Source organism: Herpailurus yagouaroundi, unplaced genomic scaffold (genome assembly GCF_014898765.1).
Source record: "Herpailurus yagouaroundi ecotype Mexico unplaced genomic scaffold, PumYag 141, whole genome shotgun sequence".
Lineage (NCBI taxonomy): Eukaryota > Metazoa > Chordata > Mammalia > Carnivora > Felidae > Herpailurus > Herpailurus yagouaroundi.
This window is the reverse complement of record NW_024412396.1, coordinates 3,029,878-3,056,263: the sequence shown is the minus strand read 5'-3', so window position 1 is coordinate 3,056,263 and position 26,386 is coordinate 3,029,878. Positions and strand designations below refer to the sequence as shown.

Sequence of the window (26,386 nt, the reverse complement as noted above, 5' to 3'; positions counted from 1 at the left end):
TCCAGCCCCACGTGGAGCTACTTAATGGCTCTGACTTCACGCCTGGCTAGCCCCCTAGGAGGAGGGGGGGAAGTGGGAAAGGGGGCCTGCAGGCTGGGTGGGGCCAGGCCAAAGACCCATTCCTAATCAAAGAATCTGAAGGTGAGCGTTAGAGGTGGCCCAAGGAAGGAAGGAGAGACCACATCCCTTCTGGAAGCATGGGCTTGAACGCTAAAGGTTTAATCATTAGAGATTGGCTGATAATTAAGACCTGGAGTGGATGCAAACCACTTGGGACATTGGGAAAAGTATGGGATGGTGAAGCATGGGGAACTGGTGAGTTTGGTGGGGACGGGAAGCGGGGTGGGGGGGGTTGCGGACGGGGAGGAAGGTGTGGTAATCAAGGTAAAAAGGCTGGGAACAGCGTGGGAGGCCTGGCGTTTCTAGTAGCTGGAGGGAGCCCCGGAATTCTGACTGCTAGACCTCTGGAGGCTCATTTGGCCTTTCCTGGGTCTGAGGGATGATCCAGGTAGATGGAGGGCCCAGGTCTCTGTGCCCCACCAGTCCTCTGGTTTCCCCTCCTTTGGAGTTGTGCGACAGTTAGCAGCTCACTCAACCTGTTTCTTGGCTGCCTCATCTGCAAAATAAGATTAAATGAAATAATTGATGAAAGCATTTAGCACAGTGCCAGGACCATGGCATATGTACCTTAATAGCTTTTAGTAATATTACTGTTATTATTTTTTTTAATCTCTTTGTGGGGGAGGAAGCTAATCACATAGAATCGGTTGTCTTCCAACTGGCCAGGGAAGCCTCCGCCTATTTCACATGCTTGTGACCAGAGATGGCTCTGGAGGGCATCTGTGAGAGCAGCACCGGGCCTGCAGGCCAGCAGAAATTCACTGTGGCCTCTCTGGCTCGAGGACCTTGACTTAGGGAAACTACCCCTTCAGTGAGTGGAAAATCTGAGGGTCTTTCCTAGAGTTCATTCAACACACATGTACTGACTGTGTGGCGGGCATTTTTCTTGGTGCTAATGATAGAGAAAGTAGGGTTCCTACTCTCATGGAACTTACCGTCTAGAAGGGAGAAGTAAGTAAACCAGGAAATATCAGGTGGTGAGAAATCTCTGAAGAAAGTAACCCCCCGGAGCATGTTAGCTTCCATAGGAAGGGAAAGCCTGTTGGAAAAGGTGATATTTAAGCAGACACCTGAATGAGAATTTGCCATGCAGAGGTCTGGGGAAGAGTCTTCCTGGCTGACGGAGTAAGCTGTTTAGCTTAGGCAAGGCCCTAAGGTGGGAATGGACTTGGTGTGTTTGAAGAAAAGGCGGCCAGTGGGCTGGAGGCAGCCAGCCAGGCAGGGTGGAGAGTATTAAGATGTGTCAGAAGTAGGCCGGCATCAGATCAGATAGATCCTTTTGTAGATCAGAATCCTTTTGGATCTTATTCATTGTACAGTGAGAAATCACGGATGGGTTCTTAAGGATATAGTACAATTGACATTTTTTTTTTTTTTTGGTTTATTTATTTATGAGAGAGCGAGGGGAGGGATAGAGAGAGAATCCCAAGCAGGCTCCGCAGTGTCAGCACAGAGCCTGATGTGGGGCTAGATCTCACAAACCACGAAATCATGATCTGAGCTGAAATCAAGAGTCAGACACCTAAACGACTAAGTCACCCAGGCACCCTACAGTTTACCTTTTTTTTAAAGAATTTTTTTAATGTTTGTTTATTTTTGAAAGAGAGAGAGAGCATGAGAGGCAGAGAGGCAGAGAGAGAAGGAGACACAGAGCCCAAAGCAGGCTCCAGGCTCTGAGCTGTCAGCACAGAGCCTGATGCGGGGCTCAAACTCACGGACCGTGAGATCATGACCTGAGTCACGGACGCTTAAGCGACTGAGCCACCCAGGCGCCCCACAATTTACCTTTTAAAAGATGTTTAAGATACCTGAAATTTGCTTTAAAACAATACAGGAAAAGGGAAAGTGGGTAAAGATATGGATGAACCAAGATCGGCCATGTGTTGGTGGCTGTTGAAACTGAGTCATGAGTACAAAGGGGTACCTTATGTTATTTGGTCTACTTTTATATAGGTCTGGCATTTTTCATAATTGAGAATTAAATGAAAGGTCATTCTGGCGGCTGGATGGAAGGAGACTGGGCTGTAGGGGCAGCAGTGGAAACGGAAGCCGCCGTGGAGCTCGGCACACTGGTTCAGGAAAGACCATGGCTGGGGCGACGCTGATGCTACTGGAGACGATGCTAGCGGAGGGATAGGACGCCTGTCTGAGAGGTTGCTGTCCTGTTGTATGTGGGGAGCGGGCAAGAGGAAGCTTCTAGGTTTTTAGCCTAGCAACCAGATAAATGGTGGTCCCAAGTTTTGAGATAGAGAAGATGGGAAGAACGAGTTCGGGGGGAGAAATAGAGAGTTCTGATTTTGGACATGTTATGTTTGAAGTGTGTTAGCACTAAGGTGAAGCTTCAGGTTGGCAGGTGGGTAGCTGAGTCTGGTGCTCAGGGAAGAGAATGGGGCTGGAGTACCTGGAGAGTCAAGGGCCTGTCTGGGTGTCTCCTGCCACCTCACAGCCCTGCTCTCTCCATGTTTCCCCCCAGGGTACTTGCCGTCACGCTGAAATGAACCCCCGGCACTCCTCCGTCTGCCATGGCCACCCTTAACTCATCCTCTACCACTGGCACCACCCCCACCCCTGGACACAATGCCCCGTCTCCGCCTCCGGACACCTCCCCCCCTGGCACCCCCGCTGATCCTGTCACCAAAGATCCCCCTGCTGCCCCCTCCACCTCTGAGAGCATGAGGCCCTCAGAGCCAGGGGGACAGGCCCTGGAGTCGGGCTGTGGCCTCGTCCCACCAAAGGAGACTGGGGAGCCCCGAGAAGAGGCTGGCTGTGGTGGCTTCTCACCAAAGGACCTAGGAGTGCAAGAGGACAAGGAGCAGGAGGAGGAAGGAGGAGGGTTCCCTCCCGTGGACCTAAGCAACCATTTATTCTTCACAGCTGGTGGTGAGGCCTACCTAGTAGCCAAGCTGTCCCTGTCAGGTGGCAGTGAACTCCTGTTACCAAAGGGCTTCCCCTGGGGCGAGGTGGGAATCAAGGAGGAGCCCAGCTTGCCCCTCCTTGCCCACCTACCCTCTGCACACCTCACTGCCCTTCACATCCAACATGGCTTTGACCCAATCCAAGGCTTTAGCTCTTCTGACCAAATTCTGTCCCATGATACCTCAGCGCCATCTCCGGCCACCTGTGAGGGAAGGGATGGAGCCTTCTGGAGCTACCAGCTGGCTCCAAACCCACCCGGAGATCCCAAAGATGGCCCTATGGGGAGCAGGGGAGGAGACCACAGGGCACTCTTCTGGCTCTGCCTCCTGTGCCGCCTGGGTTTCAGCAGGGCCCAGGCCTTTATGGGTCACACACAGTCTCATGGGGTGAAGCTAACCCCTGTTCAACATCTGGGCCTGCCCAGTAATGCAGCTGTGCTTCAGGTGGGAGATGAGGGCCGCATGGCCCTCCTAAGCTTTCTGGAACCAAAACCACCTGCTCGCCCCCCTTTAGAAATGCCCCTTGATAATAGCAGCATGGTGAACACAGAGGCCAATGTAGCCCAGACTGAGGATGGTCCCCCTGAGGCAGAAGCTCCTGTCCTGCCTGCGGAAGAAGTCAGGGCACTTAGCCCACCCTCCCCCGCAACAACTCCCGCCACCTGGGACCCCAGCCCAACCCAAGCCAAAGAATCGCCAATGGCAGCTGGCGAGGCAGGGCCAGATTGGTTCCCGGAGGGGCAAGAAGAGGAGGGAGGGCTCTGCCCCCCAATGAACCAAAGCTCACCTGCCTCTAAGGAGGGGGGCACTCTCTCTGCCCCAGTCGGCTCCCCCGAAGACCCCAGCGACCCACCCCAGCCCTACCGCCTAGCTGAAGACTACACCCCAGCCCCTGCGGCCTTCCAGGGCCTCAGCCTGTCCAGCCACATGTCTCTGTTACACTCTCGCAACTCCTGCAAGACGCTCAAGTGTCCCAAGTGCAACTGGCACTACAAGTACCAGCAGACCCTGGATGTGCACATGCGGGAAAAGCACCCTGAGAGCAATAGCCACTGCAGCTACTGCAGCGCCGGGGGCGCCCACCCCCGCCTCGCCCGTGGAGAGAGCTACAACTGTGGCTACAAGCCCTACCGCTGCGATGTCTGCAACTACTCCACCACCACCAAGGGCAACCTCAGCATCCACATGCAGTCTGACAAGCACCTGGCCAACCTGCAGGGCTTCCAGGCAGGCCCCGGTGGGCAGGGCAGCCCCCCGGAGGCGCCACTCCCATCCTCTGCCGGGGACAAGGAGCCCAAGACCAAATCATCCTGGCAGTGCAAGGTGTGCAGCTACGAGACCAACATCTCCCGCAACCTGCGCATCCACATGACCTCTGAGAAGCACATGCAGAATGTCCTCATGCTGCACCAGGGGCTGCCGCTGGGCCTGCCGCCTGGACTGGTAGGGCCGGGGCCCCCGCCCCCCGCAGGAGCTGCCCCTGCCACCCCCCCTGAGCTCTTCCAGTACTTCGGACCGCAGGCCCTGGGGCAGCCTCAGGCTCCCTTGCCTGGCCCCGGGCTGAGGCCAGACAAGCCCCTGGAAGCCCAGCTGCTTCTCAACGGCTTCCACCACCTCGGAGCGCCTGCTCGCAAGTTCCCCCCACCAGGTAAGCAGCCTGGGGTCTGCACCTGTTTCCCCTTCTCCCTTCCCCAGGGCCAGACTCGAGCCTCTGCTCCCTCCTAAGGGCCAGCCCCCCACTGGGTAACCCCAGCTCCCTCGGTGCTATCCCCATTTACCCAACTGCCCCATTCCTTCCTTGGGCCTCTAACCTGCTTCTGTCCCCCAGCCCCTGGCAGCCTCTCCCCGGACACCCACCTGCCTCCAAGTCAGCTCCTGGGTTCCTTGTCTGACAGCCTGCCCACCTCACCACCCCCAGATGACAGCCCGTCCCTGAAGGTGTTCCGCTGCCTAGTGTGCCAGGCCTTCAGCACAGACAACCTGGAGCTGCTGCTCTACCACTGCAGCGTGGGCCGAAGCCTCCCGGAGGCTGAATGGAAGGAGGTGGCCGGTGACACCCACCGCTGCAAGCTCTGCTGCTATGGCACTCAGCTCAAGGCCAACTTTCAACTCCACCTCAAGACTGACAAACATGCTCAAAAGTACCAGCTGGCAGCCCACCTGAGGGAGGGGGGTGGGGCCGTGGGCACCCCCTCCCCAGTGCCCCTGGGAGATGGGGCTCCTTATGGCTCCGTTCCCCCCTTGCACCTGCGCTGCAACATCTGTGACTTTGAGTCCAACAGCAAGGAGAAGATGCAGCTGCACGCCCGGGGCGCAGCCCATGAAGAAAATAGCCAGATCTATAAGGTGAGAGTGGGGCAGGGAGCCTCTGGGACTTGAGGGGAGCAGCACAGAGCCTCTGGGGGGAGAGAAGAGAAGGGCATGGGGACGTATCAAAGAGATGCCGAGTGGGAGAGCGATGGGAAGACCCAGGAGTGGATACAGTGGCAAGTATGTACTGGGATAATCAACTTTTTGGAGATAGTCGTGGAGGGGAGGCCAAAGGATGGTGGACTCTGATAAAATGAATCCAGTACTTTATTCGGCTTTTCTGATGTTCGGGACTGGAGGGGAGTGTCTGCTCAGGCCCTCTTGTCATCCGTTCAAGAGGTTGGAACCAGATTCCATTCACCTACTAGGGTGGAGTCCAGGATTAGTAGGAGGAAGAGAAGGAGACAGGGGAGAAAAGGCAGTAATATTCAGGTGGCCATGGGAGGGAAAGGGGAGGGGGCTGAAGAGGGTGGAAGGGATGGGTAGGGAGGGGCTGCTGCTGGTCAGGCTCCCTTGGGGGAGGTGAGATCTCAAGGTGTCTGTCCCTTCTGGGCCTGAGCATCCTCTTTCTGTGCTTCCAGTTTTTGCTGGAGATGGAGGGGGCCGCGGCAGGGGCTGAGCTGGGGCTGTTCCGCTGCCTGCTGTGTGCCTGGGAGACCCCCTCCCGCCTGGCTGTGCTGCAGCACCTACGTGCACCGGCCCACCGCGACGCCCAGGCCCAGCGGCGTCTGCAGCTGCTGCAGAGTGGCCCTGCAGCCGAGGAAGGGCTCTCGGCTCTTCAGAGCATCCTGAGCTTCAGCCATGGGCAGCTCCGGACTCCCGGTGAGGAAGAGGGGACGGGGCAGGGCGGGCAGCAGGTGTGGGAGCTGGGGGTGGTGAGGTGATACCAGTGAGGAGAAACGGGTCTGTGGGCAGTCAAGAGCAAGTGGGAAGGGGCCAGCTGTGAAGGGGAGATAAAACCGGACTTGGGGAAGAGTGAGGCTGCCCAGTGAAGCAAGGAGCAAGAGGCTGCTGGAGGGAGGAGGCAGTGAAGGGCAAGGGTTTTGCTGGGTGGAAAGCAGAGAACAGGAAAGCAGATGAGGAGGAATCACCCGCTGATTCCGAATCGTGACCAGCGTCCCAGCAACACTGGGTGTGGGGAGCGGCAGGAGCTGGTCAGGAAGGAGAGAACTAGAAAAGCAGAAGAATGGAATCCACTTCGTGCTGGGTCAGGGTATGTCAGAAGAAGATGGGAGCTGTGGGCCTGGCCCGAAGGTTGCAGGGATAGGAAGCCCTTGACAAGTTCCCCAGCCTCTTCCTGTCTCCTAGGAGGTCTTCAGCCCGAAGGCTGGGCTTAGGGTCCCCCTTAGGCAGCTGAGGTTGTACCAGCAGAGACCAGGAACAGCCCGCCAGGCGTCATTGATCCAGAGGGTGCAGGAGAAGAGCCTGGAAGGGGCTGTCAGAGGTGGGCATGGGCATCGGGGCTTTGTAGGGGCTGGTGGTGGGCGAGGGTGAGGGTACGGGCAGCAGGAACCAGGAACAGGCAGCATTGACTGGTGCTAATTGAATTGCCAATATGCTGGCTGGAGTTAAGTGCCGGAGGGGCCCAGATCAATAGCTAATGATCCTGGCGCAGGGCTGAATGGAGTTAAGGAACTTTAACACTTTAATTAGGCTGCCACCGAAAATAAATTCCTACACATCTGTCAATTCTTACTTGAGTGGTAATCTCCTCTCCCAGCTAGACCTGCCGCCTCCTGCTTGCCGCACCTGCCTCCACTCAACTTCACTTTCCTTCTTCAGTGCCCCTCCCTTTATGTCTCTGGGCTCCCTGTTTCTGGGACCAGTAGGCAGGGAGCCCAGTTGGCCTGTCTCTGCTGTCTATGGCCAGACTTGTTTCCTCATCTTTAAATGATGGGGGCTGGGTACTTAAGAGTTAATCTCTTAGGCTCTCCCAGCTCCAACCCTGTCACTTCTTTGTCATCCGTTTCTTTTTGGCAGCTTTTTGACTCATCCATCCATTTTCTCCTTCTCCTGGCTGCGTGTCCTGCTTCCTCTGCCCTATGTCCTCCCTTTCCTGATGCTTCACTCTTTTAAGTTGGCTCTCCCCTCATCCCACACAGGGAAGCCTCCTGTCACCCCCTTAGCTGAGCTGCCCACCCCTGAAAAAGACGCTCAGAACAAGACAGAGCAATTGGGTGAGTTGCTCATCTGGTCCATTTTCCCTCTATCCCTGCCCCTTGTCCCCCACCCTCCGCCCCATCCTCATACATTCTGAGGTGTACATGGGATTCTGCAGTAATCCAGCTGCCCAGTGAGGCCTCCTAGGTGCATGGAGCCAAACTGATACAAGAAAGGGCTCATCAGAGGGAAAGGAGGGGGGAGCCACAAAAGGCTTAAATCTGGCCATCCCGCTAACCTGGGATCAGCCCTGCTGGGCCTCCTTTCCCTGTACTGTGTACAGCTTTGTGCTTTCCTGCCCTTTCCCCCCAGCCCAGCCCCCTACCCTGGAGGCTCTTTGCTACAAATCAGGTAATCTTAAGGGCTGGGGGTCTGGAAAGAAAGAGGGAAGGCTGTCAGAGTCTCTTAATCTCTTCTCCTTTCAGCTTCTGAAGAGGTCGAGAACAAGTCTGGCTCTCGAGGAGACAGTGCCAACCAGACCACGGTCAGAACTGGGGTAACTGGGAATAGCTGGGCTCCGCCAGCGGGCCGGCAGGGCCTGGTTTTACTGAAACTTGTTCATATTCTAAAGCCTGAAATTCTTATCAGTAGAGCTTTACAGCCAGATTTCAGACTAATGGCAGACCTAGTTTTGTCATGCTTGTGACTTGTCTCAAAACACATTAAGAGATGCCACCTAGGGCCAGTTATATGTTTAGCACCATACAGGGAGCAGAGCTGGCCCCAGGGGTGGAGCACAGAGGGAGAAGACAAGAAGGGAGGGCAGGAGTTGAGGGAAAAGTGAAGACAGAAGCTGTCCCAAGGTAGGAAAAGCTGGAAGCAGGTGGAAGGAGGGGAGGAGGGAAGACAAAAGTGAAGAAATGAAAAGAGAAAGCCCAAACCAAAAGGCTAGCCTGCTGCCCAGCTCTCTATTCCTGTCAGGAGCAGAAAGACAACTAGACACGGATGGTCATCTCCTGCAGAAGGCTCTAAGCTTGCATGGAACCATCTGGGCACCTCCTTCCTGAGGGTAGAGGCCCCAGCCCAGATGACTGACCCAAATAGCAAACCCTGAAGCTCTCCAAGTTTCCCAGCCTTGGGCCTCTGCCTGGCCTAGGCAGGACCTGTGTGTTTTAGCTTTGTGGCCGGAGAGTGTGGATTCTGAGGGGACTCCCAGACTGGGTCCCTGAGGCTCCATGCTGCCCCTCCCTCACAGCTCTCCAAATGGGACCTCAACAGGCAGGATTACTACATTCCCACAGACTGAAGCAGTGCTGGCCAGACCCTCCTCACTCCTGTTTTCTCCTGCAGACCGATTCCAGATGTCTGTTCCGAGGGCCAAGTGCATTAAAATGAGCATCTGGATGCCCTTCCTTTATGGCCATCCTGTCCCAGTATGCAGGCCTGGACCAGTGGCACAGGGGGCAGGAGAGGAACTGAGCCAGGGAGATGAAGATAGGCTGGAGGTCAGGCAGTCAGGTGACGAAGGTGGAGACAGGGCCTTCCCTTGGCCCCACCCCTCTAGAGGTGTGGGCGAGAATGTGCCTGCAGAGCAGGACAGAATTTTCCTGGGCCGCTGGGGGAGCTGTGGCATTTGTTTTCCATTAAGAAGGGGAAAAGGAAAAGAAAGTGGGAGCTGCTGAGCCGCTGGGAGATGAGCCGGCTTCTGAGCAGACAGGTAGGGAGGGCCCCTCTTCAGGAGACACTCAGGTTAGGGACCTTGGGGAGGCAGAGTGGGCAGGGATAAAGGAGCCTCTGGGTCCAGATGTGCCAGAGGGCAGGGGCGCCATCTCACAGGGAAGACACGGGCAGGGTGTGGGTGGGTAAGAAAACTAAATCCCGGGGAGATAGGTACAGGGTCATACTGTAGCTGGAGTACTAGGCAAGGCAGCAGAGAGAGGCAAAGACCAAGGAAAGACAGGCCAGCATGGAGGGAGAGGGCCGGACAAAGAAGGCAGGCAAGGGGAAAGTCTAGCCTAGGCCTTTGTCCCAGTGGAAGGGAAATGAGGGAGGAGCCAGCTTCTTGCTTCTGGCTGGATCCGTGGTGATGCCTTGATGCCTCTGAATGCGGCTCACTCCTAAATTGGGAGTGGGGGATCACGCTGTGTCCAAGAACACAAAGGGCTGGGTGATGGTGGGCCCCATCCTTCTCTGACACCTCCTCCCCAACCCATGTGCCCCCAGGTATTCTGCTGTCCATACTGCAGCTTCCTGAGCCCTGAGCCCGAACAGGTGAGGGCTCACACCCTCTCCCAGCATGCAGTGCAGCCCAAGTACAGGTGTCCGCTGTGCCAGGAGCAGCTGGTGGGCCGACCTGCCTTGCACTTCCACCTTAGCCACCTTCACAATGTGGTGCCCGAGTGCGTTGAGAAGCTGCTGCTTGTGGTGAGTACTGGCTGGGTGAGGACCCATCACCCAGAAGGCCCTGTTTGGGCCAGGAGGGGAAGAAGAGGCAGGGGCGTCCAGGCAAGTATGGGTTTAGCGGGGACAATGTTGGTGAAGAAGCCAAGCATTTCCTTCATTTCCATTAGGTCCTGATAAGAGCTGTTCAACGGGAGGCATGGGCTTTGGTGCAGGAGAGGCAGCAGCCCAGGCCCTCCCCTCTGGGGAAAAGCCAAAGTTCTGGGAGTGTTTCCAGGAGGAGACTGGAGCCCTGGACAGGAGCTGGGCACAAGCCCAGGTGCAGAGCAGGGCGTGAGGAGTAGCAGGGTGGGTCAGCACAGGGGAGTCACTGGGCTTTCTTCCATTGCAGGCAACAACTGTAGAGATGACCTTTACGACCAAAGTGCTGCCTGGGCCCACTCTATGCCCACTGGGGGATGCCCCAGAGCCCCCTGCTCCGGGGCCAGAGCCTGAACCCAGCAGAGAACAAGGAGCAGGTAAGAAAGGGGACGTGAGCTTCATGGACCAAGAGGGTCTGAAGACAACTGAGGCAGGGATCAGTTGTCCTTGATATGGGGTGGGTGGGGTCTGACTTCAGACAGTTACCTTCTCATGGCACCATTCTCTTTCCTTCAGAAGGCCCTCAGCTGACCCCAGAAGCCAGTCCTGATCCTCTTCCTGAGCCTCCCCCGCCCTTACCTGAGGCCCCAGACAAGCCCCCAGGAAGCCCTGATCAACCCCCTTCTCCAGCCCCATCGCCAGCCTCTCGGCCTGATGTCCTGGCGGAAGAATTGGCCCCTCCACCCACCATGGCTGAGGAGGAAGAGGGGCGTGTGGGGGAGCTCCGCCCTGCAGAGCCAGCTCCATCTGACTCTCGCCACCCTCTGACCTATCGGAAGACCACCAACTTTGCCCTGGACAAGTTTCTTGACCCTGCCCGGCCCTATAAGTGCACTGTGTGTAAGGAGTCCTTCACACAGAAGAATATCCTTCTGGTCCATTACAACTCTGTCTCTCACCTGCACAAGATGAAGAAGGCTGCCATTGACCCGTCCGGCCCTGCCCGAGGAGAGGCAGGTGCTGCGCCTCCCACTGCTGCTGCCACAGACAAGCCCTTTAAGTGCACTGTCTGCCGAGTCTCCTACAACCAGAGCTCCACCCTAGAGATCCATATGCGCTCAGTTCTGCACCAGACTCGCTCTCGGGGGACCAAGACTGACGCCAAGGCCGAGGGGCCAGAGCGTGGCCAAGAAGAGCCCAAGGAGGGTGAGACTGAGGGGGAGACTGGCACAGAGAAGAAGGGCCCTGACCCTGGTGGCTTCGTATCTGGGTTGCCCTTCCTGTCGCCTCCCCCACCCCCCTTGGACCTACACCGATTCCCAGCACCCCTCTTCACCCCACCAGTCTTGCCCCCCTTCCCTCTGGTGCCGGAATCACTGCTTAAGCTCCAGCAGCAACAGCTGCTCCTGCCCTTCTACCTCCATGACCTCAAGGTGGGGCCCAAGCTGGCATTGGCTGGGCCCACACCCCTGCTGTCTCTGCCAGCTGCCACTCCTCCTCCCCCGCCCTCTAAGGCTGAGCTGGCTGAGCGGGAGTGGGAGCGGCCTCCCATGGCGGAAGAGGGGAATGAGGCGGGGCCCGCCTCGCCCCCCAACTCCACGCCCAATGAAGCAGCCCGCACTGCAGCCAAAGCCCTTCTAGAAAACTTTGGCTTTGAGCTGGTGATCCAGTACAACGAGGGGAAGCAGGCTGTGCCCCCTCCCCCGACCCCACCCCCACCAGAGGCCCTGGGGGGTGGAGACAAGCTGGCCTGTGGGGCCTGTGGGAAACTCTTCTCCAATATGCTTATCCTCAAGACACATGAGGAGCATGTCCACCGCCGATTTCTGCCCTTTGAGGCCCTGAGCCGTTATGCTGCTCAGTTTCGAAAGAGCTACGATAGCCTATACCCACCCCCTGCAGAGCCCCCCAAACCTCCTGATGGGTCCCTGGATTCACCAGCTCCCCAACTGGGCCCTCCCTTCCTGGTCCCAGAGTCTGAGGCAGGGGGGGCCCGTCCCTCTGAGGAGCGAAGCCGGGCAGGAGGACGCTGGCCACCAGAGGAGGAAGAAAGCTCCAGAGGGAATCTGCCTCCCCTACTGCCTACAGGCCGCAGGTTCTCCAGAACCAAGTTCACAGAGTTCCAGACCCAAGCCCTACAGTCTTTCTTCGAGACCAGTGCCTACCCCAAGGACGGAGAAGTGGAGCGGCTTGCAAGTCTCTTGGGCCTGGCTACCCGTGTGGTGGTAGTGTGGTTCCAGAATGCCCGCCAGAAAGCACGCAAAAATGCCATCGAGGGGGGGCCTGTGCCGACCGGAGGGGGCAGCGGGGGAGCCTCTGGCTGCAGGCGCTGCCATGCCACCTTCTCTTGTGTTTTTGAGTTGGTGCGGCACCTCAAGAAATGCTATGATGACCAGCCCCCTGAAGAGGAGGAGGAAGAGGCAGAGAGGGGGGAAGAAGAAGAAGAGGTAGAGGAGGAGGATGCAGAGGAAGAACAGAGCCTCGAACCCCCCGCACGCCCCGGGGGCCCGTCACCTGAACCTGCAGACAGGGAAGAACTGAGCCAAGCAGAGGCAACAAACCCAGGAGGCAAAGAGCCTGAAGGGAGGGCCCCTTCCTCGCCTTCCCCAGTCCACGCTTGTGACCAGTGCACCATGTCTTTCCCCAGCCAAGACCTCCTGACCAGTCACCGCCGGCTACACTTCATGCCATCCCTGCAGCCCGGTGCTGCACCCCACCTCCTAGATCTGCCATTGCTGGTGTTTGGGGAGCGAAGCCCCCTGGTGGCAGGTGCTCCACAGGCCCCAGGGCCACTGCTGAAACGGAAGCATGAGGAGGGCAGCCTGTCCCCAACGGGCAGTGAGGCAGGGGGTGGAGGGGAGGGCGAGCCCCCCAGGGACAAGCGCCTACGTACCACCATCCTGCCCGAGCAGCTGGAGATCCTGTACCGTTGGTACATGCAAGACTCCAACCCAACGCGCAAGATGCTCGACTGCATCTCCGAGGAGGTGGGACTCAAAAAGCGGGTGGTGCAGGTCTGGTTCCAGAACACCAGGGCCCGGGAGAGGAAAGGCCAGTTTCGAAGCACCCCTGGTGGGGTGCCCAATCCAGCAGTCAAGCCCCCCATCACTCCTGCCCCTGCAGCCTTCCCCAAGTTCAACCTCTTGTTGGGCAAGGTAGATGATGGATCTGGGAGGGAAGCCCCAAAGCGGGAAGCACCTGCTTTTCCCTATCCACCAGTTACTCCTGCTGCCGGGCCCCTGGCTTTCCTACCACCTGGGAAGGAGGCCACCACCCCAACACCAGAGCCACCTCTACCTCTCCCACCTCCCCCTCCACCCAGTGAGGAAGAGGCTACAGAGGAACCTTCTAAAGCTTCACCAGAGAGCGAGGCTTGCAGTCCATCGGCAGGGGATCTCAGCGATTCGTCTGCTTCCAGTCTGGCCGAACCAGAGTCTCCTGGGGCTGGGGGAAGCAGTGGAGGAACAGGAAGTGGGGTCGGGGTTCCAGATGGAATGGGGCAGCGGCGCTACAGGACCCAGATGAGCAGCCTGCAGTTGAAGATCATGAAAGCCTGTTATGAAGCCTACCGTACCCCAACCATGCAGGAGTGCGAGGTGCTGGGGGAGGAGATTGGGCTGCCCAAGAGAGTCATCCAGGTCTGGTTCCAGAATGCTCGTGCCAAGGAAAAGAAGGCCAAACTGCAGGGGGCGGCAGTTGGTGGGGCTGGGGGCAACGGTGAGGGCCCCTTGGGAGCCCAGCGCACCGACTGCCCCTACTGTGACGTCAAGTATGATTTCTATGTCTCCTGTCGAGGCCATCTCTTTTCCCGCCAGCACCTGGCCAAGCTCAAAGAGGCAGTCCGAGCCCAGCTGAAGAGTGAAAGCAAGTGCTACGAGTTGGCCCCAGCACCTGAGGCACCCCCAGCTCCCAAGGCCCCACCGGCCACCACACCTGCCTCTGTGCCCCTTGGAGCTGGCCCGGCCCTGCCTCGCCTGGCCCCGGTCCTCTTGTCTGGTCCAGCTCTGGCCCAACCCCCGCTGGGCAGCCTAGCTCCTTTCAATTCAGGTGAGTGGGCAGTTGGGAGGGGTTGGACTTCAGAAAGCAGAAAGCATCTCTCTCTAATGACATGCCCCTCTTTTTTCTCCTGGACTCTTCCACCTCCACTCTCCTGTTGCCTCCTTAGTTTCAAGCTCTTGGGGGAGAGAAGGGAGGGAAGGGAGCAAGGCAGCTAGGTGGTGGGAATGGGCGAGGGTGTGGCTGGAAGTGGCAGGATGGACACCAGGCCAGTAGGTGGCTAACCCTTCATCCCTCCTTTCGTCTTCCTAGGCCCTGCAGCCTCCTCGGGCCTCCTGGGCCTCGCCACTTCAGTCCTGCCTGCTACCACAGTGGTCCAGACTGCTGGCCCAGGCTGCCCCTTACCTCAGAGACCTGTGCCCGAACAAACTAACAACTCCACAACAGGCACCACTGACCCTGCCCCAGGCCCCCCTACTGAGCCCTCCGGGGACAAGGTCTCTGGTGAGCGCAAGCCAGTTGCAGCGCCCACCAACTCCTCCACTGACGCCCTCAAGAACCTCAAAGCACTGAAGGCTACAGTCCCAGCCCTGTTGGGGGGCCAATTTCTGCCCTTCCCATTGCCCCCCGCAGGGGGGGCAACACCACCAGCTGTCTTTGGCCCCCAGTTACAGGGGGCCTACTTCCAACAGCTCTATGGGATGAAGAAGGGGCTATTTCCCATGAACCCCGTGATACCTCAGACCCTCATCGGACTGCTCCCCAACGCCCTCCTCCAGCCACCACCCCAGCCCCCTGAGCCCACAGCCACAGCACCTCCAAAGCCGCCCGAACTGCCTGCTCCAGGGGAGGGGGAGGCCGGGGAGGCGGATGAGCTGCTGTCAGGCAGTACCGGCATCTCCACCGTGGATGTGACCCACCGCTATCTGTGCCGCCAGTGCAAGATGGCATTTGATGGGGAGGCCCCGGCCACAGCTCATCAGAGATCCTTCTGCTTCTTTGGGCGGGGCTCAGGGGGTTCTGTGCCCCCCCCGCTGCGGGTGCCCATATGCACCTACCATTGCCTGGCATGTGAGGTGCTGCTGAGTGGGCACGAAGCCCTGGCCTCCCACCTGCGCTCCTCGGCCCACAGGCGCAAGGCGGCCCCACCCCCAGGGGGCCCACCCATCACCGTCACCAACGCCGCCACTGCCGCCACGGCTGCCGTGGCTTTTGCCAAAGAGGAAGCAAGATTACCTCACACGGACTCCAACCCAAAAACTACTACTACCTCTACACTTCTAGCTTTATAAACAGATAAACCAAGATGGGGGGAGAGGGGAAGGCCTCAGGGCTCCCTCCCTTACTCCAAGGGGTGTTCGGTGGGAGCTCAAATCCCTCACCCCAACCCTCAGCTCCGCCCACCTCACGGGAATATTTAAATTCCCACCCTCAGTGGGCTTCACACACCCCACCTCCAGCAGAGTCCTGCCTCCTCCCCTGCCCCCAGACACACACTGATCCTCTGCGGCTCATTGCCCCATCTTCACAGACACCCACTTTGTCCTCCTGATGGTCCACTCATCTCTGCCCTGCCCGCCACACACAAGATCTATCCTTGAGTCCATCTTCCTACAACCTTTTCCCCACTGGATTCCCAGTCACCCCCCCCCCCCCAAAACACAGTCAACCCCCGCGAAGACACAAGTACATGTTATCCCATGCTGTTCTACTGACTGAGAAAACACCAAAACATAAAAAATTAAAAAAAAAGAAGAAAATAAAGAAAACCCAAGGCAAAGAAGGGGTAAGGAAAACAAACATTGCTACTCCCCCTTCTCCTTACCCCCTTGTCTAGAGCGTCACACAGCTCACAAACTTTCCAAATACCCAGTTGGCTCCCAAGGTTGGAGCCTGGGATGGGCAGGGAGCCCACAAAACTCGAACCAAACTGGAGGCTGGCAGGGGGAGAAGTGCTTGCAGCTCACTCTCCCCACACCCCTCCCTCTTAACCCTCTCCTCGCCTGACAGGGGAGCCCCTGCGGCCTGGACTCTAGGGGAAGCCGCCGCCAGGAACCCCTCTGCCAACCCCCACCCTGCACCCTGGGAACTGCAGTAGCATATTCTCAAAGGCTTTAAACACAGAGATCCTCTCAGCAGCCGTGGGCCTGCCCCTTGTCCCATCCCTGCCACGTGGGGGTCCAGCCTCCGGGACCGGCGCTGCCCACCAACGGCAAATCCAAAGTTCTTTTATTAAAAAAAACAAAAAAAAACAAAAAAAAAAAACCTGAAACACAGACACGACCAAAAAAAAAAAAACAGCGAGAGAGAGCACGCGCGCACATGTGCACGGGAGAGAGATGGAGACAGAGGAATGAACTAAAGTAAAACACAAACTTGGAAAATACAGAAAAAAAAAAAAAACTGAAAAGTCTCCCATCAAATAAGTGTTTTTTTCCTGTTTGTGTTACCTTCCCCTCCATGTTGAGGGTTTCTTTAAACCACTGGTCTTTGGAAGATCTAATGGCTTTAAGTCCTTGTGTGGGTTTGGTGATCCTCAAGATGGAAAGCCATGCAGCCTGGCCTTGGTCATGCCCAGCATCAGGTGGGGGCTGGTAATGGGGAGACGGGCTCAGACACGGGGGAGACCTACCCTTGCCCCTGAACTGAGTATTTATCAGGACAGGTAACATCCCCTCATTCCTAGCTGCTAGTTAGAAAGGTCAGTACCACCAGATGTATCCCGGAGGTCCAAGGAAGAAAGGGGTGGACAGGGCAGTTGGGTAAGCCTCTCTTTTGTGCAGCTAACCACCACTTCCTTTTGCTTCTTTCACAAAACCCTTCTATCTCCCTTCCCATTTCTGGTCACTTCTTGGACTCCCTGCCTTTGTGGGGTCCCTTGCTCTCCATATGTGTTCTTCCCTCATCCTCTGCCCTTGCCTTTTTTCCCACCAGCAAGCAGCAGCTGCTGGAGGTGCCACCAAAGGAGTCAGGCTGTCCGGGAGGCCCACACGGCTCTGGAGCTCATGACAGATGAGGGGGTGGGTGGGCAAGTAGGTGACTGAAGCACAAGGTGAAGAATGTCTGATAGGGTGCTGTCACCAAGGGGACCAACGAAAGAGGAATGAGCTAGAAGAGAGTCCCCCACCTCTAACCTCATTGTTCCTGCCAGGATCAGGTGGTAACTGGCCACCCCAAAGCCCAGCTAAATTGGCACAGGGTAGAAAAGCAGGTGCTTTATTTCAACAAAGAAAAGCTTGCAAAAGCTCCTAGTCCTCCAGGTAATTTCTGCTACTCCCCTTGCCTCAGACTTCCCCTCTCAAGGGAGTCTCTTTGCAAACTTTCTCCCTTCAGGCTTCTTCCGCTACCATCATCATTTAATATGCAGACACACAAATTCAGTCAGCCCTAGGATTTTGACTTCCTGGCCCGTCACTCCACCCTGTGAACTGGTTAATACCAAAGCGGTGGCTTATGTGCCCAGAAGATGGGAGGGGAGAGTGGGGGAGGGAAAAGTCAGCTGAGTCCCTAGTGCCCACAGGTTCTGCGAATCGCACTTCTGGTCCATTTCTAAAATTAAAAGCTCCTACTCTAGCAAACTGGGGTGGGGCAGAGCCAGTCATTCTGATGATGTCAGGTATAAATGCAGGCCCTACTGTGGTCTCAATCTTGCTGCCAACCTTCCCACCTCTCAGCATCTCTTTTACACCCCGCCCTCCCTCCTTCCCTATCCTTTACCTTCTCCTGTTGAGATTCTGTGTATAAAACTACTTTCTTAGCAACGTGTGTGAGGAAAGAAGCTTTTTCACTCTGTGCTTTCAGGGAATATGACTTGTGTATAAAAGTTGAAAACCAAAAAAAAAAAAAAAAAAAAAAGATAAGAAACATTTTAAAGAAAACCATGGCAAACACCTGATATGGGATGATTAGGGGTGTGGTGTCATGCATTTTACGAGTTCACAACCAGGACAGGTTGGCTTCAGTTCGAACTGTGTATATTTTTAGTGGGAGTTAAGAGAGCCAGATATCCCTCCTCCTCCTCTTGCCCTCAAACATGTTCCCTTACACCTGGATACCCTGGTCTGGAGACACCATGTACATGCATAGCAGTAGACAGCAACTGACTCTAAGCAACTGTCCTAACCAGGAACCCTGCAGTTTGAGACAAAAGAGCAGGGCTGACTGTGGAGTTAGGTTTCCCATTCCATGTTCCCAGTGCCCGGAAGCATTCCTCCCTAACTCCATTCTCAGACCAGAAGTCCACAGGAGCAGTGCTCCTTCAGAAATGCGCAGTGGGCCACTCTGGTAGACAGAAGTCAGTAGGCCCTATGCAAAATGCTAGAGGTGAGCACCAGGTCGTGCTGCTTCTCCTGGGGAGCAGTAGACCCAACTCAAGCACCTGGCACATCAACAGCTATATTGTAGTATAGGCTCCACCCCAACAACCCTAAAGTGAGCTTCAATCCATGGCTCCTATGATTGGTCTTCCACGGCCTGGGGCAAAGGTCTAGGGTCTGACACACATGGGTCCTAAGGCATCCAAATTCTGGTCTACCCTACTTACCGCTAGGATCAGTACCAGGAGACAGGAGGTGGAAATGAGCTTGGCTGTTTTTGCTCTAAACCAGAATTATGGGATGGCTTTAAGGTACCCCATTCTCAACTAGGAACAGAACTCCAAGTCTTCTGCAAGAATATGGCAAAATCTGAAGCTGCAGCAGCCAAATGGGGTAGAATGTGCAATAGGACCACTAAAAGAAACCCGTTCTTTCTCCAGCTCTCTAGCCCCTGGAGTGTACTTACAGAAGCATGCACAAGAACCAAGAAAGCCAAGTATTCCAGCCATGGTAGCACCCATCTACTTAATTCCTTCTATTTGTTCCTTAGTCACTTTCAGGGCTTAACAATCAGATCACCAATCCCCCAAACCTCCACCAACCTGTTTTAAGACGCATTTTTCCATCCAATAGAAATATATATAGGAACTTGCACCTGAAATACAGAACTCTGTCTGTATAACTGCACCAATGGAACAAGCACACACACTGTCAGCAACTGCAGCAGAACCATGGAGAGAGCTACAGGGATACATACATGCCCTAAGGAAGGGCCCCATGGGCACAAAGGCACAAAGGACATGCCTTTAGACCTATCACCTACACTTCACATAAGTAGAACCACCATCCAGGACATACTCATTTTCTTCACATAAAAACAGTGGGTTTGAAAAGCTTATGAACAGTCAGGGGGAAATGTAACCAGTATCAGAAAGGGCGACCAAGTGTTATAATCCATGGGGAAAGGACTTTCAATTTCTCTGCACTGTGACACTAGGGAGGGGAGAGGTAGAAGAGAAATCAGGAGGAAACTTTAGGGAAAACTCATGAAACACAGGAATAAACTGGTTTGGGACCCTGTGTTATAGGAAGGGTAGGCACTGAGGAACCTTTCTCTCTAGGCTGTGGTGCAAAGCTCAAACCACCATCTGGGAGCAACTAGTGAAAAACTTGTGAGCCGTGAGGATGTCATTTAGGACTAAGGAAGAAATGCCCCAAATACCAAGGAAACCTTTGCTACAACAAGAAGGGCTACAGACCCAGTCTGCAGGATTATAGCTTATATACATTGTGAAAAGGGCAGATGAAGGAAAAGCGAGATAGAGGACATCCATAGAAGACCTAGACCGTAACTCGTCAAGTTTGGGGAGCGATGGGAAGTGATTTCCAGGCAAGACTATACAGGAAGAACATAAAATTGGGTGAGGTCCCACTCTGTCATTCTCCATCATACAGAGGTCTCAGACAACCTTCCACACAAAGGGGTAAGTGGCATTATTCCCTGTCAGTAGTCTGAACCTGGTGTTTCCTGCAGCTCTCCAGCCAGAGAATTGTCTGGCTAGAAACTCATGGGGAAGCAGGCTGGACCTGCTTATGTGGACCAGAAGGAAGGTAATGGGGAAAGGTGCCCTGGGATTGACTCTTTTTTTTTTTAAGTAACCTCTACACCCAACATGAAGCTCTAACTCATGGCCCCAAGTTCAAGAGTCAGATGTGGAGTGCCTGGCTGGCTCGGTCAGTTAACCTCTGACTCTGGATCTTGGCTCATGTCATGATCTCACTGTTTGTGAGTCTGAGCCCCATGTCGGGCTTTACACTGATGGCACGAAGCCTGCTGGGGATTCTGTCTCTCCCTCTCTCTCTTCCTCCCCCAGCTTATGTTCTCTCTCCCTCTCCCTCTCAAAATAAATAAACTTAAAAAAAAAAAGAGTCAGATGCTCCACCAACTGAGCCACACAGGCGCCCTCCTGGGGTTAACTCTTAATCCTATCCAAGCAAACACGCACTTTTACACAAACAATGGCTAAAACACTGAAATGGGTAATCTGTAGGAGCTCAGCATGCCCCACATCCACAGTCCTTCCCTGATACTCAACCTTGTACCATGTCTTTTCACCTGGACTTGAAGAATGACCCACACTGTGCTCATTCCCACCGAGTGCTCAAACAACAGTATCGTCTGCATCTTGCTAAGTATCCACAGTCAGCTAGGCCCTGTACTCTGCTGACCCCTCCTTCCACTACCCAGGACCCAGATCTGTCTCCAAGAAGAAGAGTAATTAGGATTCATCCTGTACCAAGCATAGAATCCACACAAATCTTGCTGGACCACAGAGAGCCATCTTCTGGCCATGCTCCTAACCTGGTGGTTCTCAGTGGTAAAGTTTCAGAAACAAAGGGCGGCCTACCATCAGAATTTGAAAGTGTTCCCTAAGGGATTCTTTTGTGATAACTACTGCCAGGGAGAAGCACCGTTCTGACAAGCTAAACCTGCGTGATTTGACCTCACAATCCATCCTATTCCTCCTGCTGCTCCTACCCAAAACACATTTACACACACCCCACATGCATGGCAGCATAAAGACAGGCCTGTGGTTGGGGAGGAAGAAGAAAGATGCAAAAAGCCTAGAGAAATCCAATCTAGAGTAACTGTTCTACAAGGTGACTGCTGTCTCTTAAAACAGTTTCTCAAAGTTCTGTTCACCCGCATCGTGGTCACCTGTGCTGGCTTAAAATGCACATTCCTGAAACACATTTCAGATTAGTTTAAGAACCTAATGGGCTGCTCAGCCCATATACGTCTGTGACCTGCCTGGAACTTTCCACCACCCAGGGCCCTATCCTGCTACACCAGGGGCTCCCACCAGGCGCCTAGCATCACCTCGGAATTGTTTGCTTCATTACCCTGCCATCACCCCCACCTCCAACATCTGGGAAATCTGTGTCTTCTGCCAACAGGCTGTTCTTGAACAGGAGACAAGAAACATCATCCACTCACCCATTCGGCTGAGTGTCTCCCTGCTTTTTCCTCTGCTGTGGAAACCACCTCCCTTCTTCTGAAGCTCACATCCACTTCCAGAGATGCTGAAACCAGAACTCCCCCCAACCCTAAGCAGCTCAGTAACATAGTAATGGTTTGATTTCCTTCTGGGCAGGTCTTCTCCTCCATCGGACCCACCCAGCCTCCCCCAACATTACCCAGAGCCAAATCTTCTACTTGAAGATCTTCCTAGTTACTAATCCACAGCCTCTGGCTACTCAGAAAGCAAGGAAAGCCCAACCTATTGGAATTTCTTCCAGATTGAGGCCCAAGGTGCAGTTTTATGGCACTGCCAAAGGCACTGCCTCTGAAGGCATAGGGCTGGTCTGTGTCACCACAGATGCTGGGGACTCTCCTTCTAGGAGACTTCCTCTCTATGAGGGTTCATTGCTGATCTGTGGATTCCCTTTCAGGGGTGAATTTCAAAGACATGGACATTTATCCAATTCTACCTAACTGCGGTGCCACTGAGAAATTCCTAAATCTCCACAAACACTCTTTCTGGAAGGACAAGTCCCAGGTGCCTTTGTTTTCCTTATACTTATCTACCTCTTTAGGCCTAGAGCACCTCTTCATTTTCCTGGGACTGTTACTGAATATGGGCCTTTTAATGAGGGAGGAAGAACTGGTTCATCTCAACCACAGCTCAGCCAATCACAAGATATAGGGCAGACAAAATATATACAGGCATAAACCACCCCACAACCAACAGCAAGGCCTGAGGGTCCCTCCTTCCTACTTCTCTTCTAATCTCTTCTGGCACCAGCTTTGTGACAACATAGCTGGCTGTCCTCTCTACAGCTTTCATTTGCCCTGCTAGCATTTTCTCTGTCTTCACTGCCCAGAGAGGCGTACAGGCCACTGGCCTGGAGCCTTGGATTTGGTTTCTTGCCTATGCCCTTGTCCCTCTGTTCTCCAGGTTCCCTTGAAATAGCTACTCCAACACTGACTGTGGTAGCAGTTAAATCCCTTTCTTGGAGGCAGTTAGGTAGGAGGGAGGTGGGTGTCTACTTGAGGTTGGCTGGCAAGTACCGATGCAGCAAGCTGTTGAGGGTGCCATCTCATGCCACTCCCCAGCAGAGCTCCGCCTGATGCCCGGAGTGCCCATGTGCGCTGCCCCCTCTCCCTCTGCCGCCAAGTGGCGGTCGTGAGCATTGTTTGGCGGCTTTGGGTTTGCCGCAGTGCCAGGATCTGAGACACTGTTCACGTGCCAGTGCAGCACTACCAAGCGTGGCGGCATCTAGTTGGTTGGGTGCCAAGCAGTAGGACCCAGATGGTGATAGAGAGATGAAAGAGGGGTGGAGTGGAGGGAGGGGGAGGAGAGGAAGGCACCAGGGAGAAAATCAGATACCTCACTTGTTAGAGTGGAAAGTCCAAACGAGATCCACAGAAAGGTGCCCTTCCCATTCTAGATCCCAGCTCAGCAAGCAAGCCACCCCCCCGCTCCCACCATGCTCGCACGGTGACATACACAGACCAGGCAAGAGGATTTGGCCATCTTCAGCAGGAAACTGGCTGGGGGCCAGACAGGACTGCCAGCGCTCTCTGTCCTTCTTCCTTGGGGTCTTGGCAATGGCACGCTTCCTCCTTTGTGTCCTCAAGCCTCTCTCCGTCTGTCGCTCCGCTCCCCATGCCTAAGAGGGAACAGGAAGGAGGTCCTGGCAGAAAACAAGTCTGTTCTCCCAAACAACTCTCTCTCTCTCTCTCTCTCTCACACACACACACACACACACACACACACACACACACACACACCATCTCACCTCCCTTCTCATTCCTGGCACACAGCAATCTTCTCAACCAGATTGGCAAGAGGCACTTCTACCCTCCTCCATTCCACACAATGCCAGAGCCTCTGCCAGGCTCCGTGGGCAGTGCCAGCACCCATTGCTTCACGCCCACATCCCCGTGCTTTTCACAAAGGCCAGCCCTGAGGAGCTCCCCCAGGGAGCAGTGGCACGATCCCTTCTCCTGCTCTTAGACACTTTCTTGGCACTTCCCTGGCTACTCTTTCCACCACTTCACTTTCCCAGACTAGAAGAAGGCTAACTACCTCATAGTCCAACTGTTTCTCAGAGCTGAGCTCCAGAGAGACAGAAACATCATTAACACATCTCTGCCCCTCCTCTCTGCCTCCTGGGGCCCCTGTTCCCACTGCCAGAGCTCGGGGCACCAGCCTGACGGGTGTGATGCCAATGGCTCCCAGGTACCGAGTCTCCCTCTCAGACCACCAGGACTCCTGCGGCTGTCCCCCTCCCCATTCGCTTCCTCCCATCTCCGCGGGCACACGGGTGGCAGCTGCAGTGCCAATGCGTGTAAGCAGGCAGCATGAAGCAACTCATGCACCCTCTTCTGCCCTCCCAGGCCTCAACCCTCTCCCCTCCTTCCACTCCATCCCCCTGTCCTTCTGGTTGGACACTAGATTGGCAACCGCAGTGCCAACCCCCACCCATGCCCAGGAGGCTCACATACAGCACGCGTTTATGCGTACATGTACATGCGCACACACACACACACATACACACGGCCCCATGAGTGCCAGGCAGCGGTGGCAGACACACAGCAATGCACAGTGACGGGTATACCCGAGGAGGCAGCCAGATTCGGCACCTGATCCAGCACCCGTTTGGGATTGGGTGGGTAGGCGGGCGGGCAGGCGGGCGGAGGGGTGATGGAGGCAGGCGATGGCCCTAGGTTGGCAGCCGATAGAGCTGGGAGAATGGAGGGAACAGATGCTCTTTGCCCAGCCTCTCTCCCTCTCTCTCGGAGATCAGTGCCAAGCTGGGGGGATGGGGTGAGGGGAGGATGGGGGAAGGGTGGCATTTGGAAAGCTGGCAGGGGGGGAGCTGGGTCCGCCCAGGCTGGGCAGTGCCGGCACTGGCTGCCGCCTCTCCACTCTGCCATCTGTCTCGCTTCTCTCCCCACCCCCTTTCTCTTTCTCTCTCCCTCCTTCATCCACAGCAAACCGAAAAGAAGAAAACAGGGTCCTCATTCCGCCCACCCCCAACCTCTGCCAGACCCCCTCTCCTCCCCACAACTCACCACACCATACCACCACCAAGCCATCTGTGCTCTCTCCTCCTGGCTCAGCCACCTTCTTTCACTCGCCTTCGCCCTCATACCAAAACGGGTGCAATGTTTTAAAAATATATATACATGTATATTTTAAAAAGCAACTTAAAAAAAATTTTTTTTCTTTGGGAATGTCCTGTCCTTCTGAGTCTGGGTCCTCGGTGCCAATATTTATGGCAAGCAGAGGGAGGGGACCCTGTCCTCAGCTGGTGCCCATGAATCCCATGCCAGGGAGGAGGGGTGGCTGGGGTGGGGTGGGGGTGGGGTGGGGTATCGGGAGAGCTCTCTTCTCTCTGCGCCTGTGGTGGTTTCTTTTTTTTTTCTCCTCTTCCACTTCCGGAGCAGATTCAAATAGATCTAGAGCCTTCCCCACCCCCAGTTCCCAGGGCCCCTGTGCCCTTCTCTCCCTGCTTTTGATTTTATTCCTCGATCACCCTTTCCTTTTTTTGGTGTGCGTGCGTGTGTGTGTGTGTGTGTGTGTGTGTGTGTGTATGTGTACGTACGTGTGCGTGCGTGTGAGTGTTTGCATCCATGGCGGTGGGCACTGTGCCAGCCACCACACAGCCATCTGCGATGCCTTCTGCAGCCTCCGCTTTCTCCTTGTCACCTCCAGCCCCCAGCTCCCCAGCACCCCAGCTCTCCACCCCCCCCATCATTAATTAGCTACTGAATTAATTAAATCGTGAATGCTAATTAACATTCCTACAGGGCACGCTGCCAGGCTGGGAGGGCAGCGGGGGTGTGAAGAGGGGATTGGGAGATTGGGATGGGGGAAGAGGAAGGAGAGCCAGTCTGCTTAGAAGAGCAGGGGGAAGATGAAAAGAACCCAAGAAGGATGGAGGAGAAAGAGGGCAGAGTGATGAGACATGAACACGGAAAATGGGGTGTAAAAACGGAGTCCAAAGGAGAGCAACCAACCTTTCCTGCCCAAATAAGACAGAGCCAATTCTTCTCACCAAGCTTACCTTTCCATCCCAGGACGTATATATTCCTAAGGTGAGGGACTCCGGCAGCTTTCTTCCTGTCTCTTATAGAAAATTAACCCCAAACCAGAGAATCAACAGCTACTACCTGTCAATCCAGCCACAGTGATCCTCAGACCAAGCCACCAAGAGGAAGCTCTGGGCTCAGAGGAGCCCATGTTGACTTGTCTGTCTCTACCTCTCAGATATTGAGGTAAAGGGGGCAATCTGTGAGCATCTGCTGCAGGGAAGCATGGGGGACTGACATGGGGAACTGTGAGGGGTGTCAATTCAATGGGAATTCAATAGCAATTAGCAAAAATCATTGGCACTGCCTGCAAGGCTGCGCTAGGGAGACTGTGACAAAAGACTGACTGCCTTTGGGATTCCAGAGGAGGAAGAGTGGAAACACTCCTTCCCATCTTGAAGGTCAAGAATTTGTGGAAAAAGGGAGTAAGGACCATCTAACTTGGAGTTGTTGCTGTTTTTAAGGGTTGCTCCTTAGAAAAGTGGATCCCACGATCAAATTTGTTTGGGAAATTCTGTTTATTCCCCCTTTAAGAGATTCAAAATGCATATTGGTTCGTTGATGCTCTGAGAAGTCCTGAGAAAAAAGAAAATGTTAAATGTGTTTAACCCAGATACTCAAATTCATTGGGCCATGGAACCCTCAATTTATATTTTCTAATTTAATTAATTCTATTCACACAGAAGCAGTGCTCCACTTTGGGGAAAGCTCTATCAAATAATTAGGCATGGCTCTGGCCTGGAAGCTGGCAGACAGACTAGCTGGTCCCAGGTCAGCTGAATCCCAACAGTCCACAAAGAAAGGAAGAGCACCTAGGCTCTAGTCTTCTGAATGTGATACACCAGCTCATGATGGAGAAGCCATAACAATCTTTAGCACCATAGACTTACACTTTCAGAGCTGGAAAGAGACCTTAGCAACCATTCCTTAATTTTACAACAGAAGCAACTGAGACTCAGAAAGGTGAAGTGATTTGCTTAAGATCACAGAGCCACTAGATGACAGCACTGACATTAGGACCAGAATTTCCTGACCTTTAGAATAGG

At 54.9% G+C, this 26,386-nt stretch overlaps 1 protein-coding gene and 1 long non-coding RNA gene across 27 annotated transcripts in view; one reads left to right on the top strand and one right to left on the bottom strand.

The window, feature by feature from the left end:
- The window catches only part of ZFHX2 (zinc finger homeobox 2), a 31,537-nt gene extending 15,317 nt beyond the window's left edge, over positions 1-16,220 (top strand). For 5 of the 11 annotated variants that reach the window (XM_040476695.1, XM_040476702.1, XM_040476705.1 and 2 more), the window contains exons 2-10: positions 2,594-4,683; positions 4,864-5,381; positions 5,927-6,167; positions 7,448-7,522; positions 7,931-8,001; positions 9,669-9,869; positions 10,237-10,363; positions 10,503-13,973; positions 14,235-16,220. In XM_040476695.1, the coding sequence (XP_040332629.1) occupies positions 2,643-4,683; positions 4,864-5,381; positions 5,927-6,167; positions 7,448-7,522; positions 7,931-8,001; positions 9,669-9,869; positions 10,237-10,363; positions 10,503-13,973; positions 14,235-15,214 (7,725 nt within the window). In that variant the 5' untranslated portion in view covers positions 2,594-2,642 and the 3' untranslated portion in view covers positions 15,215-16,220. Of the gene's footprint in view, positions 1-2,173; positions 2,274-2,593; positions 4,684-4,863; positions 5,382-5,926; positions 6,168-7,447; positions 7,523-7,930; positions 8,002-9,668; positions 9,870-10,236; positions 10,364-10,502; positions 13,974-14,234 lie in introns of those variants that run through there. The other 6 variants (XM_040476697.1, XM_040476698.1, XM_040476696.1 and 3 more) reach the window with 3 other exon arrangements.
- Positions 191-26,386, bottom strand: LOC121031530 (uncharacterized). 16 transcript variants are annotated; one of them, XR_005790759.1, is made up of 5 exons: positions 25,316-26,386; positions 22,750-22,912; positions 13,287-13,456; positions 1,056-1,159; positions 191-616 (listed from the first exon to the last, which is right to left on the bottom strand). It is a non-coding gene; the product is annotated as an uncharacterized LOC121031530 (long non-coding RNA). The 16 variants fall into 16 exon arrangements; XR_005790754.1 differs by lacking the exon at positions 25,316-26,386 and adding an exon at positions 24,321-24,969 and having other exon boundaries at positions 22,750-22,936; XR_005790753.1 differs by lacking the exon at positions 25,316-26,386 and adding an exon at positions 24,321-24,969.